Source organism: Danio rerio, chromosome 6 (assembly GCF_052040795.2).
Source record: "Danio rerio strain M-AB ecotype USA chromosome 6, GRCz13ab, whole genome shotgun sequence".
Lineage (NCBI taxonomy): Eukaryota > Metazoa > Chordata > Actinopteri > Cypriniformes > Danionidae > Danio > Danio rerio.
Window position 1 is genome coordinate 10075196 of NC_141026.1, and position 15949 is coordinate 10091144.

At 33.0% G+C, this 15949-nt stretch overlaps 2 protein-coding genes and 1 long non-coding RNA gene across 5 annotated transcripts in view; 2 read left to right on the forward strand and 1 right to left on the reverse strand.

The window, feature by feature from the left end:
- On the forward strand, nt 1-9276 carry sft2d2b (SFT2 domain containing 2b). The gene is given in 8 exon segments (NM_001020695.3): nt 1-199; nt 447-536; nt 616-701; nt 2938-3019; nt 3147-3182; nt 3312-3370; nt 6420-6449; nt 8161-9276. Coding segments are annotated over 8 exon segments (486 nt in total). The 5' UTR covers nt 1-136; the 3' UTR covers nt 8201-9276.
- tbx19 (T-box transcription factor 19) overlaps nt 8161-15949 on the forward strand; it is a 24480-nt gene continuing 16691 nt past the window's right edge. Inside the window, exons 1-3 of one of the 3 annotated variants that reach the window (XM_087256814.1) lie at nt 8161-8404; nt 11812-12032; nt 15624-15888. In XM_087256814.1, coding sequence (XP_087112940.1) covers nt 8378-8404; nt 11812-12032; nt 15624-15888 — 513 coding nt within the window. In that variant the 5' untranslated portion in view covers nt 8161-8377. The other 2 variants (XM_087256816.1, XM_087256815.1) reach the window with 2 other exon arrangements.
- LOC141386182 (uncharacterized) overlaps nt 12793-15949 on the reverse strand; it is an 18563-nt gene continuing 15406 nt past the window's right edge. The window contains exons 4-5 of the long non-coding RNA XR_015493345.1: nt 15230-15891; nt 12793-15147 (exon numbers count right to left, since the gene is read on the reverse strand). This is a non-coding gene — a long non-coding RNA (uncharacterized LOC141386182). The remainder of the gene's footprint in view (nt 15148-15229; nt 15892-15949) is intronic.

The following is a 15949-nucleotide window of genomic DNA, read 5'->3' on the forward strand; positions in this document are numbered from 1 at the left end:
CCTGTTACACTTTCAAACAGGAAAGGGAACGAATCAATACGTATTTACTTACACGAAGTATCTTCGCGACAGCTATTTTTCAACTCAAAACACATTATTGGACTGTTTTATATTAAAACCGTTAATCTGAAGCCTAATGGACAAATTAAAGAAAGTTTTAAGCGGCCAAGATGGCAATGACGACCTCAACGTACTGCAGGTAGTTGTATTTGACAGTTGGCTGGACCAAGTGCTGAAATCGATATTAAGTCTAACGTTATTTGAGTCTTTGAACAATACACAGTACTGAATTATCTTCTTGAATTCGAGACTATAGACTTAGTATTTGTTGTGTTTACTTTCATTCGCTTAAGTTTAATATCTGCCTGTTTATGCATATCAACTTGCTCATTTTCTGTTTTTGGTGAATGTATTTCCATAAACATGTAATAACGTAACGTAACAAGTCGGCGAATGAAGCATCAACACTGGGATGGGGCACGCGCGTCAAGGGATTCCTCGCGTGTTTTGTGTCGGGCGTCTTGTGCTCGATTTTGGTAAGAATACCGCACACATGTACTGTTATTTTGTCTTTTTTTAGATGCATGTTATAGTCAAAAGTATTTTGTCTTTCAGGGGACCTGCTTGCTTTGGGTCCCGGGAAAAGGACTGACACTGTTTGCAGTCTTTTACAGTTTAGGTAACATTGCTTCTCTTCTGAGGTGAGTCATGGAGCTTTATCTAGCTACCTTTGATAGATTTCACCCAAAGGTGTGTCACTGGACACATTGTTTATAATCGTAGAACATGTTTGCATTAGCATGTGGCCAAAGACAAACACGGATGTTCGAGATAAAAAACGCCATTTTCATCAACTGAATTTAATTAGAAAAATGTAACCGTAATTAAAAAGTTTTCCTTATTTTATAAATATGAGTCATTATAGACTTGGCAAATGTCATTCTAAAAGCGATTTATTGAGATATATCACTTGTTAATTGTAATAAACTAAGCTTTATTTGCATCTCATATGCTATCACTTATGTTATTAATTTTACCAACTTTTAGCTCCTAAAAATTCTGATTAGGCTAAGTGTTTATGCTTAATGTATTATACTATTAATTAATAATCATAAATAAAAATATAAGAAAGTGAATAACAATAAGCCAGAACGTTGAAACATGTTTATCATAGAAGAATGTATGAAAATGTTAAAGAGATTAATTAAAAATGTCAAATTTGCTGTTAATGTACACACCCTCAGAGGATCGAATATGTTTTTATCAATAGGAAATTTAGCTCAAACAGTTGTGCTTAGTGATCCATAAATTACTACTCTGGCCGGCCCTGTACATTTGGGAGCTCTAAACAAAATGATTTAGGGGCCGTACCTTGCTCTAAATAGTGAAGTTTTGCCATTGCAAACAGGCTCGCAATGATTTTAGTGCCTATTAAATACAGTCAATGAAACAGAAAAGTAAAGCCTAATTTATTTTACCTAATAACTGTCTAAATGATTTGGACATTTTAAAACAGCAATGTTTTTGTCAACTAGCAGCTTCAATAATAAAGGATTAAACAATCTTTAATAAAGGGACCAGTGATTCCTACCCAAGCAAGTGAGTTGAGGCAAGTTGGAGCTAAACCATGCAGGGCACCGGACCTGCAGGAATGAGATTGGTGACCCCTGTTCTAGAGTGTTTAAAACATATTCTATTAATTTAGCAGACAGATTGAAAATTCTATAGCTAAAGATTCTAGGTTGAGTTTTTATTATTATTATTATTATTAATAATAATAATAATAAATTCCAAAAGCAAAATACTTGCATTAAAACGACACTGACCAATAATTAGTAAAAGTGAAAATGCATTACTTAGTAATAAAATAAACATTCTGTACTCATTAAAAACAATTAACATTAAGGCAAAGATTGATCCATAAATAATAAAATCAATGTGAAAATATATATAAAAGAATTAGTGTCTTATAGAATTAGATTCTTGAGATGCATGGTCCAGAGCTTACAATAAACTGATTAATTCAATTAGGAAATAACTTTTACAAACATGTCTCAGGAAAAATCAAATTTCCAAAATAAATCAGGAATATAATGGAAAGGCAATAAAGCAAAGGTCATGGCTGTGTCTGTGCACAGATTCACGCTCTTGTGGTGACCAGTTTGACTTGCAGGTTTTCTTGGAACTCGAACAGAACGCATATGAGAAATAAGATGCTGCAAGCTTACTGTTGATATGACCGTCACACAGAAATAATTTCAACTTGAATGAAGTTTTTTTTTTTTCAGTAAAAAGTTATAAATATTAAAGTACTAAAGCACTGTCAATGAAGATAATATCCAAATAAAACGATTTCAGCAAGAAAACAACTCGCACCACTAGCATGTTGTGGCGGCCCTCTAGTGGCAGCAGGGCCCTAAGCAGTCGCTTAGTTCGATTATAGGGAGGGCTGGCTCTGTCTGAGAGTTAAAAAAACATTTACAGGTATTACAAAATTAACACAAATGGCTCCTGTCGATTAAATGATCAGTCTGTGCATTATATACAAAACTATTACCTTTAATTTATGAGCACTTCATAAAAACCTCAGTGAATTTTCAGAAGCCATAGGTATTAATTTTGTTTTGCCTGTGTAATATTTACTCTCTAAGTGTTTGTAGCTGTTGATTAGTCTCTGCTAAAAATCATTAATTTCATTCACCTGACCAAAAAAAAAATCATGGCCTGAGGGTGAGTAAATTAAGACATTAACTTTTTAATGTCTTAATTTTTTTAAATTAAATTTTCTGCATGAATTATACCTTTAAATGATTGTTGGAAAATATTAATCGACAAAAAAGTCAGAGATTGTGCCATGTATGCACTGATGTGTAACATCTCTGAGAATCTCTTAAGTCTATACTGAGGTCTTTTGGGTGTGTATTATTTTATTTTCAGCACAATGTTCTTAATGGGTCCATTAAAGCAGCTCAAGAGGATGTGTGACAAGACAAGAGCTCTGGCAACCGGCATTATGATTGTGAGAATACACATACACACACACACATGCATCACAGATTAAAGTGCACAGAGTGATTCAGTGTTTCGTAGATGTTGTAATTTGCACTTTTTTAAGTAAATTGAACATTTGTGCGTTTTATTTATAGACATGTCTGGTGTTAACCTTCTGTGCTGCTTTTTGGGTAAGTAGTTTTTTGTTATACCTATTCACTTGGTGTCAGTATTATGTAACACTGTTTAAATCAGCATGTCGACTGTGGTGATACTTGGCTTCTCTTGTTGTTGAATTAATTGATCTATTTTTGTTTTAGTGGAAGAACAGAGCCCTTGCTCTACTTTTTTGTATCCTCCAGTTTTTGGCTTTCACATGGTAAGACACCAGAAAGGTTTTATTTATATACATACAGTTGAAGTCAGAATTATTAGCCCCCCTTTGAATTTTTTTTCTTTTTTAAATTTTTCCCAAATGATGTTTAACAGAGCAAGGAAATTTTCTTAGTATGTCTGATAATATTTTTTCTTCATGGAGAAAGTCTTATGTGTGTTATTTCGGCTAGAATAAAAGCAGTTTAAATAAAAGCAGAACGAACCATCATTGTACAATAACTTGCCTAATTACCCTAACCTGCCTAGTTAACCTAATTAACCTAGTTAAACCTTTAAATGTCACTTTAAGCTGAGTAGAAGTGTTTTGAATAAGATCTAGTAAAATATTATTTACTGTCATCATGGCTAAGAAAATCAATCAGTTATTAGAATAAAATAAATCAGTTATTAGATTTAAGTTTTTAAAACTATTATGTTTAGAAATGTGTTGAAAAAATCTTCTCTCCCTTAAACAGAAATTGATGAAAAAAATAATAAGGCGGATAATTCATGGGGCTAATAATTCTGAATTCAGCTGTATATCATTTTTGTTATTTGATTATTAATGCAACATGTTATGATTGAATATATTATTTTATACACACATTTATATGAGAGAGTGAGTGAAAATGAGGGAGAACTGTCTGTATCAGTAAGGCAATAAACTACCTTGTACCTTGAACTTCACTGAGCTGTAAGCAATACCTTTTGTATAATAATGAACTATAGCATTATTATAATGCAGACATTACTGTATTATATGTTCTGAAATTACAAACCGGTCTCTGTGATCGCCCTAGGCCTTTTTTTCTGAAGTTATTTCATGCTTTCTGTAGATAGCCCCTTTACTGTGGAAAGCAGAAATCTGAGAGTGTGATTTTTAAAGTGTTTTTGACAACACTAAGATGTTTTTGTGCCATTTTTTGCTTTATCTATGATTAAAGTAATCTCCATTGGGGGGTTCTGGAAAAGGAAATGTCTGTAATTAAGTTTGACAGACATTACAGAATGGCTAATATTGATTACTCCACCCAAAATGATTTTTTTACTGAACACAAATTAAACAACAAATGTGTTTAATAAAATCTGAGAGATTTTTGTCCCTTCTGTTCACCCAAAGCTTCAATAAATTTTTATAGTGGGGCGAAAAAATAATATATATTACTATTAATATATAATATCATGTCAGTGGTTTTATCCAAGACTTTTTAAAAGAATTTTACTTTAAACAATGAACAGCATCTGCTTATCATATGAAGTTATTGTCTCTCTTTGACAGACTTCAGAATAAACTTTAATAAACTAAGAATAATTTTAAATATAAACTTGATTCATATGGAATTTGTTTAATCATTTTAAATGATAAATAAATAAATAAATAGACTTTTATTGGAGGGAGGAAAAAACATTTTATAATATCTTCATTTGTGTTCTGAAGATACAGAGAAATAGGTTACACTTTGTTTTACAGTGTCCTTATTACAGTGTAATTATACAAGTAATATTAATAAACTGCATATATGGTTAGAATTATAGGATGAGTGTTAGTTGCATGTACAGTATTTAAGTGTGATTTATTTACATGTTTGGAACATAACGTTTAACAATGGCACTGTAAATCAAAGTGTTGCCCAAAAATCGTATGGGTTTGGAACAATATGAGAGTGACTTAATTTTGAGCAGAACTATAAGCTTTTAAATGCACTGACAGTAATACACTGCTCCGACAAAAAGCAAAACGTTTGTTGCTATTAGTCTGCATCTGTGTTGTGAATTGCAGAAGTAATACATAAGTGATGACTGACGGTTCTATTTATGAAAAATAATTTACACACAAGGCAGTAATGTAGCCATGATGTGAAGCAAATTTAAGTGCCTGATTAGTATTCACACAGAAGTTCAGCTTTTTTAGGTGTGTGCTATAGTGTTGTCTTCTGCTCCTTTAAATGTTAAAACATGATGTTGTCTAATTGGCTGTCAGTGTTTTTATTGTTTTAGTCCATTTGTACTATGATTACCACCCCTCAAGATGTTGTTCAGGTGTTTTATTTTTAAAGCATTTGTCTGGTTTTGATCTTTTTGTGTAGAATTTTTTTTTTTTTAAGATTTAATTTAAAGTATTAATTCATTGCTACATGAATAGCAGACGTGTGAATTACAGTTCCTAATGCGAATTTCTGAACAGTTCAGCAGTTGAATTTTCAGTGATGGTGAAGCGATTTGTGTCCAGGTATATGTTTCAGTGTTTGCATGAGTGCATTTTTTGTTGGATGTATTTTAATTTATTTATTTACTTGGTTCGTGTCAAGACCTCTAATAAACTGAAATAACTTGGATAAATGATATGCAATTGTAAAGCAACCAGCTGTTTACTGAAATTAGTTACTGTAGCTGTTTGTTGACTTAATGAATTAAATAATGTTTATTGTCCAGTCAGAATCAAGCTTTAAAGAGCCCTTCCATATACGTGCACATAATTGTTAAACAAATCTAATGTATAATATCTGTTTTCCTAATGTATTATATTTGTATAGTGTACACTGTTTAACAGAACTTTTGACCATGAAACTGAACAACTGGATTTTCCTCAAGGGAGAAAATAAATAAGTATTGAGCTTTTAATGAACTTGTGGCTGTAATACACATAAAACTGAGATTTGAGGAGTTATTTCAGTAACTATTACACAAACAAATGATGTTTGCTGTTTGTGTATTTAAAATTAGCTGAAACAACACAATTCTTGAGGCTTTTTGGGACAACTTAATCATTTTATGTTAATTAACAAGCTTAATTCTGACAAATCGATTGTGTTAAACCATGCATTATCTTTTCACTTTGATCATTTCCACATGTACAGTGATTAAATTGTACACTGAAATATTTTAGACATGATCAAAAATGACTTTCACAAAGCTATAAAAAATATTGCATTCCTGATTCTTATTTTACTATTTGCAAAGTAACAAACGAAAGTGAATGCTATTACATTTTGTGTGATAAACATTTACCTCTTTATCTGACATGAAATAATGTCTCTTTTGTTTATTTACAGGTACAGCATATCCTATATTCCATTTGCAAGGTGGGTTTCTTTATATATTCAAAACTACTTAATTATTGTCAAATGAAATACAAACCAATTAGCTCAGAGATTGATCAGAGCAGCAGGAAAAAAACATAGACACACTTTAGTTTAAGAAACAATTCTCCCTATTAAGTTGTGGCTTATTTCCTGCCTCTTATTAAGATAAGGGATGTTTATTATACCTTATACTACATCTCTAATGCTTAGTAATACCTAAATCTATACTACTTTAATAACTATTAACAAGAAGCAAATATGATTTTAATAGTGAGAATTGTATCTTTTATATATCATAGAAGCAAAGTCTGTGGACCACTTAATCAGAATGTATTCCAATAGCAACATAATGTAGTAATTATATACACTCACTGGCCACTTTCTTAGGTACAACTTACTAGTACCGGGTTGAACCCCCTTTTGCTTTCAGCATTGCCTTAATCCATCGTATCATAAATTCAACAAGGTACTGGAAATATTTCTCAGAGATTTTGGTCCATATTGACATGATAGTTGCTGCAGATTTTCCGGCTGCACATTAGTTATGCGAACCTCCCCTTCCACCACATCCCAAAGGTGCTCTATTGGATTGAGATCTGGTGATGGTGGAGGCCATTTGAGTTCAGTAAACTCATTTACATGTTTAAAAAACCTGAGATGATTCCCGCTTTATGACATGGCACATTATCCTGCTGGAAGTAGTCATCAGAAGATGGGTACACTGTAGTCATTATGGGATGGACATGGTCAGCAACAATACTCAGGTAGGCTGTGGTGTTTACACAATGCTTAATTGGTACTAACAGGCCCAAAGAGTGCTAAAAATATCCCCCACACTATTACACCATCACCACCTGCCTGTTGTTGTTGCCAAATTCTAACCCTACCATCCAAATGTCGCAGCGGAAATTGAGTTTCATCATACCAGGCAATGTTTTTTTCCAATCTTTTGTTGTCCAATGTTGATGAGCCTGTGCAAACTGTAACCTCAGTTTCTTAGCTGACAGGAGTGGCAACTGGTGTGGTCTTCTGCTGCTGTAGCTCATCTGCCTCAAGGTTGGACGTGTTATGCATTCAAAGATGCTCTTTTGCATTCCTCAGTTGCATTGAGTGGTTATTTGAGGTACTGTTGCCTTTATCAGCTGAAACCAGTCTGGCCTCTCTCCTCAGACCTTTGGCATCAACAGGGTATTTGCGCCCACAGAACTGCCACTCACAAGATATTTTCTCTTTTTTGGACCATTCTCTGTAAATCCTAGAAATAGTTGTGCGTAAAAATCCCAGTAGATCAGCAGTTTCTGAAATACTCAGACCAGCTTGTTTGGCACAAACAACCATGCCATGTTTAAAGTCACTTAAATCAACTTTCTTCCCCATTCTGATGCTCGGTTTGAACTGCAACAGATTGTCTTCAGCATGTCTAAATACCTAAATGAATTGAGTTTCTGCCACATGAATGGATGATTAGAAATTTGCGGTTATGAGCAGTTGGACAGGTGTACCTAATAAAGTGGCCGGTGAGTGTAGTTTCAACTTTAAAAACATCAGTTTTGCAATTTATCAGAGTACCACAACTGGTCTTAAATGTGTGCGGAGTTCATATTGTTTTATAGGATGAAAACAGCCGTTCTGTCACAGCCAAAAAACACACTTTTAATCATGTTTTTTGGCTTAGGCGTTTGTTTACCTTTGCCTGTTTGTTTTTGTGCAGGGATGCAATTATTAAGTTGTTCTCCGCGTGCTTGAAGTGAGATGCCTGTACATTTGGCCTTGGCCGTCTCTCGCTCTCTCTTTCTCTCTCTGTGCTCTGTGCTCTGCTCTGGCTCCAACTTTGGTGCTGCCTTCAATGCCACTCATGTGCCCACTCTGCCACCTGGCACAGACACCACAGCACACTACACTACAGGCTGCCCTCGCTCTCCCAACCAATGGACAATCTCCATCTGTGTGAACAAGTACTTTCTCTCTCTTTCACATACGCACATGCATACAAACAAACACCTGTGCTTTACATTCAGGTTGGAAACTATGAAGGATGAATTTTGTAATCAGGTAAATGTTCGAGTTTTGGGTTGTAGTGGCTAGGTGCAACAAGACCGAATTGCATATTTTGCATTTAACTGCTGTGTAATTGCTTAAAAATGCCATCCTATGTGCCTTCCTCTCTGCTCTTCATCCAAGGATTTCTACTTGAGGGCTATTGTGTAGAACTGTAACCAGTGTTTGCTTTATTGTTTAAGTTTTAGGTGCAAGAGAATTATTTTTCTATATATTCTGAATATATGCATTTCGATTTTTAATCCAGTTAATGCCCAAGTAATAGTGTGATGGAGATGGTTTATTACTTGCATAATGCTAGCTATATTATCTTATTAGAGAAGTAAGAATATTAACACACATTAGGGTGCCAATGTATTTTTTGTAGTGTTAATTCTGTCATCAAGCCCATTTCAATTATCTTTGTATTTAGGAGCTAAATCCTCTTATTTTTCAAATCATGTAACATTTCGCTTTAATGCTGATTTCAGGTAGATTTTTCTCCTTGTTGTCTTTTGAAATAGCTGTAGATGTGAAGAAGAGATTCAATTTATTTATATATATATATATATATATATATATATATATATATATATATATAACACTGACTGAATATATATGTATATATTTTTGAGTCAAGATCCCCTACATTATTAGGATCAATATGCAGGTTTGCTTCTTTAATGCATTACTGCTAAGAAAACAAAATGAATGTATATGTGAAATGTTTAAGAATGATCGTATATGGACAAATCGACAGTCTTTGCTGTATTAAAGTTGTTGAGATTCATTATTGAGATTCGTTATTCATTTAAACTGTTGAGTAGTGTTGTTTAATTTCATTCGCAATGCATCTTATTTTTCCTGCACTGTAAAAAAAAAAGCAGGGTTCCACACAATTTCTTCATCCAACACAAATCATTTAAGTTAATTCAATTATTTAACAAAATGTATAAGTGGATTGCACATTAATTAGTCCCAGAGAAAACTCTCCTTTTGAATAAGTAGTTTGAACAAGCAGCAAAAATATTTATTTTAAGACTGTTTTTGTTTTATTATTCAAGTTGATAAAAGTGCTGTCATTAAAAAATCATTAGTGTTATTTAATTTCATTCACATCTTAGTTTGTATATCTTTAAATGGTGGGTTCCACACAATTGTGGATCCCACCAAATGTGTGTGCATGCGTGTGTGTGTGTACATATACATACAGTGCTCAGCATATATGAGTACACCCCCACAAATCTCTCATTTAAATTAATATTTTCTATACAAGCTTTACAATATTATATTTGTGGATATACATTATAGTCATTACTGTAGCCAAATCTGGAGCTAATCTTACAAAATAACTTAAAATAATGGTTCAAAAATTAGTAGCCCAAATTTATGTTAGGGAAAAATATTAAATAAAATTTTCAAATATAGTTAAAATTAAGAGAAACAACATATTTACAATTCTGTTGAAATAATATAAAAATGCAATATTTTGCATGAATTTCAATGTATAATCTTTCCATTTATAAAGATGTTCTGTGACTAAAATATTATTTTAATAAATATATCTGTTTAATAAATCTGTTTTGTTTAAATGCACCATTACCCATATTTACTGAGAAATTGAGAAAAAATATTCATTTTGAAAATGGGGTGTACTCGTTTATGCTGAGCACTGTATATAATAGTGGATTGCACATAATACAATTATGTTGTCCCAAAGAAAACCCTCAGAAATTGTTAATTCGTCACATTTTGAATAAGTAGTTTGAACAAACAGCTATAATATTTATTTAAATGTTTTTTTTTTTTTTGTCTTATTCTAATTAGCTAAAAGTGCTGTCATTTTAAAATAAGTCTCAATAAGACTTTTAGCTGAGTTAAAGTTCAGGGATGTGCGTAAGTCATCTCTGCCAGTGAAAGGTCAGGTGCTTGATTTTCTGATGTTTGATATATAGGAGGATTCTCCGCTAATGAGACTATTTTTTTCGGATTTAAACTCTTTGAGTCCTCTAATCTCCATGCGCGTGGCTCTGTGATTAGAGCGCCGGTCGCTGGATCGGGTTTCCGTTCATTCTCGTTCGCTAAAGAGAACATCCAGTATTTTATTTCTCCTCCACATGGCTTGTACAATACTCAAAGCTCTTTGACAGTTTGCCCTTACGTACGCCGTCACATAGGACTCCACGTGAATCACAGAGGATGTTCTGGTGTTTCATATTATAGGCTACCTTTCCGACTACAGTAGGAAAAGCATGTGTTTTTAAATTATCACGTACAAAAGATCCTTCGTAACTTACAAATGATAAATGAAATATTAAGATTTAGTCTTTTTTTTTTTTTTATAAAAATGCATATCTGTTTCAAGATTAAATTGTTTTGTTATTTTGTAATTTAAGAGAGTCGAGTTTAAATTATATATATATATATATATATATATATATATATATATATATATATATATATATATATATATATATATATAATTTTAATAGAAATTATGATTGAATATTGCAATATATCTGAATCTGAAACGAGTCTTTTAGTTAGGTCAAAACAGTGTTTATTGCGTATTTTTTTATCTGTCTATTCCCCCCTAAAATAATTAGCCTATAATTTGACTGAAATGTACACTTAGTCCAAAGTCCTTGCAAAATAATGGATATAATAATTATATTCAAGACATTAGTTCTGCATTATCAATTAATATATTTACAACATAAATGTCATTTAATTGAGCTTGGATTTATAAATTATTAATATTTTAAGAGTTTGTCCCCTAACAAAAATTTTCATTTACAAGCTGCCCGCTTTCTTGGAAAAAAAAAAGGTCATCTTATGGTATCTGCAAAAATATCCGGATGATTCACGAGTTAATCTGGCATTATGTTTTTCACTGCTTTTTGCAAATTTATTTTTCTCGATGTTTTGCCTGTATTAAGTTTCGTTTGAACTTGCTCCCCGGGGTTTTTGCTATTACTGAACCCGCATAGCATTGCCTAAATATGCATGTGAGGACTGGAAATAATCTTGAATTTAGAATATTAGCATGAAAACAAGGGGATGCGAATGAATCACTTAATTAGAGCAAACCACGTGACTGCAGGTTTGTCCTCCGGTCATAAGAACAGGTGGTCGCAGTGAGCTGAAGTACAGTTCAAACTAGTACACACACTGCTGGTATACTCATTGTTTTATTAGCTATATTTGTTCGATGCCTGGTTGCGTTATAGGCAAAAGTTTACTGTCAGAATCTGATATATTACAGTAAGTTAGAGTACAGTTATTTTAAACTTGCTGTGTGAGATTTTTTCGTCACTCAATGAAGGTGGAGGAAGATCTGCGGAGCGGCGGGACGGTAAGCAGCGGTCGAGGCGGCAATGACTGCTGTATTACCAGACTGCTGAGCGTCGTGGAGAGCGAGTTACAGGCCGGCCGAGAGAAGGGAGACCCGACTGAGAAACAGCTCAAAGTCAGCCTGGAAGATGCTGAACTCTGGAGGAAATTTAAAGAAGTCACTAATGAGATGATTGTGACCAAGAACGGCAGGTGAGGCGCAAAGTTCTGTCACGAGTAGCCTAAGTAACGGTACTGTTTGATAGTCTTAATTATTAATATATTTGTTTTCCACAGAAACGTGTTTTTTACTCGAACTTAATGGCATTTCTTTGTACACCAAAAGTTTGTACAAATAACTAAATGCTCTTTTTAAGGTAACGCATACTATTTGAATTCTGTCAGTCAATTTTGAGACCTGTCAGAAAAAAAATCTTAATTTTATTTATAAAATAAATACGAAGTTGTTGTCTGAAAGTTTTTAATTTAAAAGTAATTTTAATTTAAATGGTTAATTCGGATGCATAAAATGGCATTTAAAATATTTTAAAAACGAGGTCACAAATGTTTGCAGTAATGCAATAATAAATTGATATTTTCGGAATTAAGTAGGCCTATATGCTTACTTCAAAGGAAGAAATAAACATACAATGCTCACACGTTCAATATTAATAACATTAGACAAAAATGCTAATCTAGAGACATTATTAAAATGTATTTTGTTGTTTGTAAATAATCTAAAACTTTTTGCTCATAAATCCTTTTGAAAATATTTAATTATTTGTGACTATTTTTGGTTTTACTGTTTTATTTTATATTCCTAAAATATTGAACAAACTGCATATTTAGTCCAGAATTCATCTGCTTACTAAATAACTCCTAATTTCTAGAGTTTTATTATTTTGTGTTGCTGGTATTGGCACATGGTGGTGTTTTTGAGTTTTTTTTAATTATTATTATTTTTTTTTTTTTTAGAACAGGTAGATTAATTGAATTGAAAAGGCTTGTTGTGGTGTTGTCGAGCTGAAGGGTGACTTGACCAGCTTGTTCAGTAGTTACAGGTCAGCTCTGCAGGTGGGTGTCCTTCCATTTGCAGACCCTCTTAAACCTGTTCTCATCCATGAAATATAGTCATAGGAAAAAAAAATAGAAAATGACTAGCTTCCAAACTCTCCTAAAAAAGTTTGTGCCTGTGACTGCTCATAGAGTTTTGGCAGCCGTGTAAATCTTTTTTTGGTGGAATTTTTTATTCATGCATGTTATTTGACAGATTATGTTTTTTGTCTTGAAGGGATATTTCTGTTTAAGTAGGAGTATTTAACGTGAATTACCACTTTTTTTCTGTACGTTTAACACAGTAAGTTGTTTGCATTAATATTAAACTGGCTCCAAAGCAACTTTAACCTTAAATGACATATAACATATTTACAGTAATAAATACTTTTCAAGACTTATTATTTTTTGTTTTACTCTTTTTGATGTGAAGAACTGGAAAATTATAGTCTGACAAACTTTTTTTACAAAACCATAAATGCCAATAATCTATAATTTAAGGGTGTGTTCACACTTGGCATATTTGGGTGTATTAAACTCATGTGCTCTGTTTGTGCAGTTCGTTTCAATAAGTGTAAATGCTGTCATCTGAACAAAACCAAAAAAGGACATGATCTCAGGTTAGACCACAAAAAAGCAGGGATAATAATATTTAGCATATCTGATTTTCCTCATCAGTCACAATGTTACCCGTTTAGTACACGCAATAAAATAACTCATTGGATGAACTCAATTTATTTGAGGGCAGGATTTCCATCCAATAAATTTAAGCATTAAAAAAAATGTACACAATTAAATGCAATTGAGTTAGTCTAACATGAATTTATCAAATAAGTTTAAATACATTTGAATTTTTATTTAACTTAAATTCAAAGATCTGATTATATCATGTATGTCCTCGTACATGTCGAAGTATTTTAGTTTCATTTGAAGTTATCCTAAATGAGCCATTTTTATGCATATTTCATGAGTTACATATACCAATGATTGAGACTGATCTCAGAACTGATTATTTTAGTTAATTTAGGACAGTTATTGCTCACTGAACAAAGCAACAATTATTGCATTATTGCTAATTAAGCTGCCAACACCCAAAGCACGGGTGCTTCTGCAAGGTGGTAATCTCAAAACTCAAAGCATTACATGAAAATCTTCTAAATCTTCAAACTAAAGTGAAGATTAAACTCTGACAAGTCTTTCTATTAACTTTAAATACATGAGATTACTTTTATTGTCAACATTTCCCTTTCTTAATTCAATCCGCAAAACAATCTGGGAACTACAAATACCCTAATCGGGTAGTTAAACCAACACATTTTCTTCATGTTGTCCTAACACAAAACACGTAAGTTAACGTTATGGTTAAGTGAACATAAAATAAATAAATTGGCTAAAGAAATGACAAGAATTGTGTTGTTTCAGTTTATTTTAAACGGGTAGTTTGAACAAGCAGCAGTAATCATTTTTTGATGAAGGAATTCCTGATTAAATATTTCAGAAGTTCTTAGCTGATAAAAGTACTATTGCAGATTGAAAAAGCAGGGGGAAACTGAGTAAATTTGTTGCCTTAAAAGCGACAAGTTGACTACTTAAACGGAGTAAACCTGTTGTAACATAGAACTGTGAAATCAACTTAATTTTTGTAATCATACACATATAATTAATTTACATGTATAATGTCTTTTTTTTAATAGTATATTATTAAATTACAACAACAAACCAGTGAACAGAACAAGGAGGGGGGAAAGAAGTTAATAAATTAATAATACTGTTATTAAACATAATAAAAAAGGGGGTCAAATTAGAGATATTGCATATTCATACACCACAAACCTTCACAAGATCTGACCTCAATAAATCAACCCTCTGGTGAGTATGAAGGTTATGTTCAAACCCATCTGCAAAAAAATGGACCCCACCTCTCATGAAATAAAACATCTTTGCTGTGTAAAACACAAGTTAAATAGTCCAGTGGTACATATTCGAGTATTACCCTATGCCATAAAAACTTTGTAGGTTTTTTTTCAATTATCCAGTTCAGATGTCAGGAACTTGTGTGTATTTTTATGTTTGTGCATATTAATCTCATTGTATATCCCAAGCAGCATATGATTTAGGTCGCAAATAATATTTATATTTAAGAGACCATTAATTTCTTGTTAGTCATGGCCCAGAACTTTTAAATTTCCCTCCAAAACCAAAAAAAAACAACAAGGTCTCCTTCCTCTGTTAAACATTTTACATTTATAATTTGTTGAAATGGTGGTTCATTCCGCTGTGGTGAACCCTGATTAATAAGGGAATAAGCCACAAAAAAAATCAATGAATGAATTTGTTGAAATGGTGGTTCATTCCACTGTGCCAATCCCTGATTAATAAGGGATTAAGTCAAAAAGAATATTAATGAATGAATTTCTTGAAATGGTGGTTCAGTCCACTGTCCGCTGTGGCAACCCCAGATTAATAAGGGAACTAAGCCTAAAAGAAAATTAATGAATACATTTGTTGAAATGTATCATTTTGAGGGAGCAGATTTACTCACTTTTGTAAAGTCAACTAATTGCTTTTTACAGCATTGTGTTGGGTGCTCAGTTTTGACGATTGTACACAATAAAAGCCTGTTTGTTCAATATTTTTAAGCGCAGTCTTTAAATAACGGCAATGTGAATGCTAAACAAACCAGGATGAAATGTATACTTTTCTCTTTTGGTTTAAACCATAAACAAACCAAGTAGTTGTTCTGTCATACAGGAGGATGTTTCCAGTTCTGAAGGTCAGCGTGACGGGTCTGGATCCCAATGCCATGTATTCGTTCCTTCTGGACTTCACCCCTGCAGACGGGCACCGCTGGAAGTACGTAAACGGAGAGTGGGTCCCGGCGGGCAAACCTGAGCCTCACAGTCACAGCTGTGTCTACATCCATCCCGACTCCCCCAACTTCGGCGCACATTGGATGAAGGCTCCGGTGTCCTTCAATAAAGTCAAACTGACCAATAAACTCAACGGAGGTGGACAGGTGCTGAAACACACACACACAGAAGATATATGAATGAATGGGTCACACTTTACAATAAGCT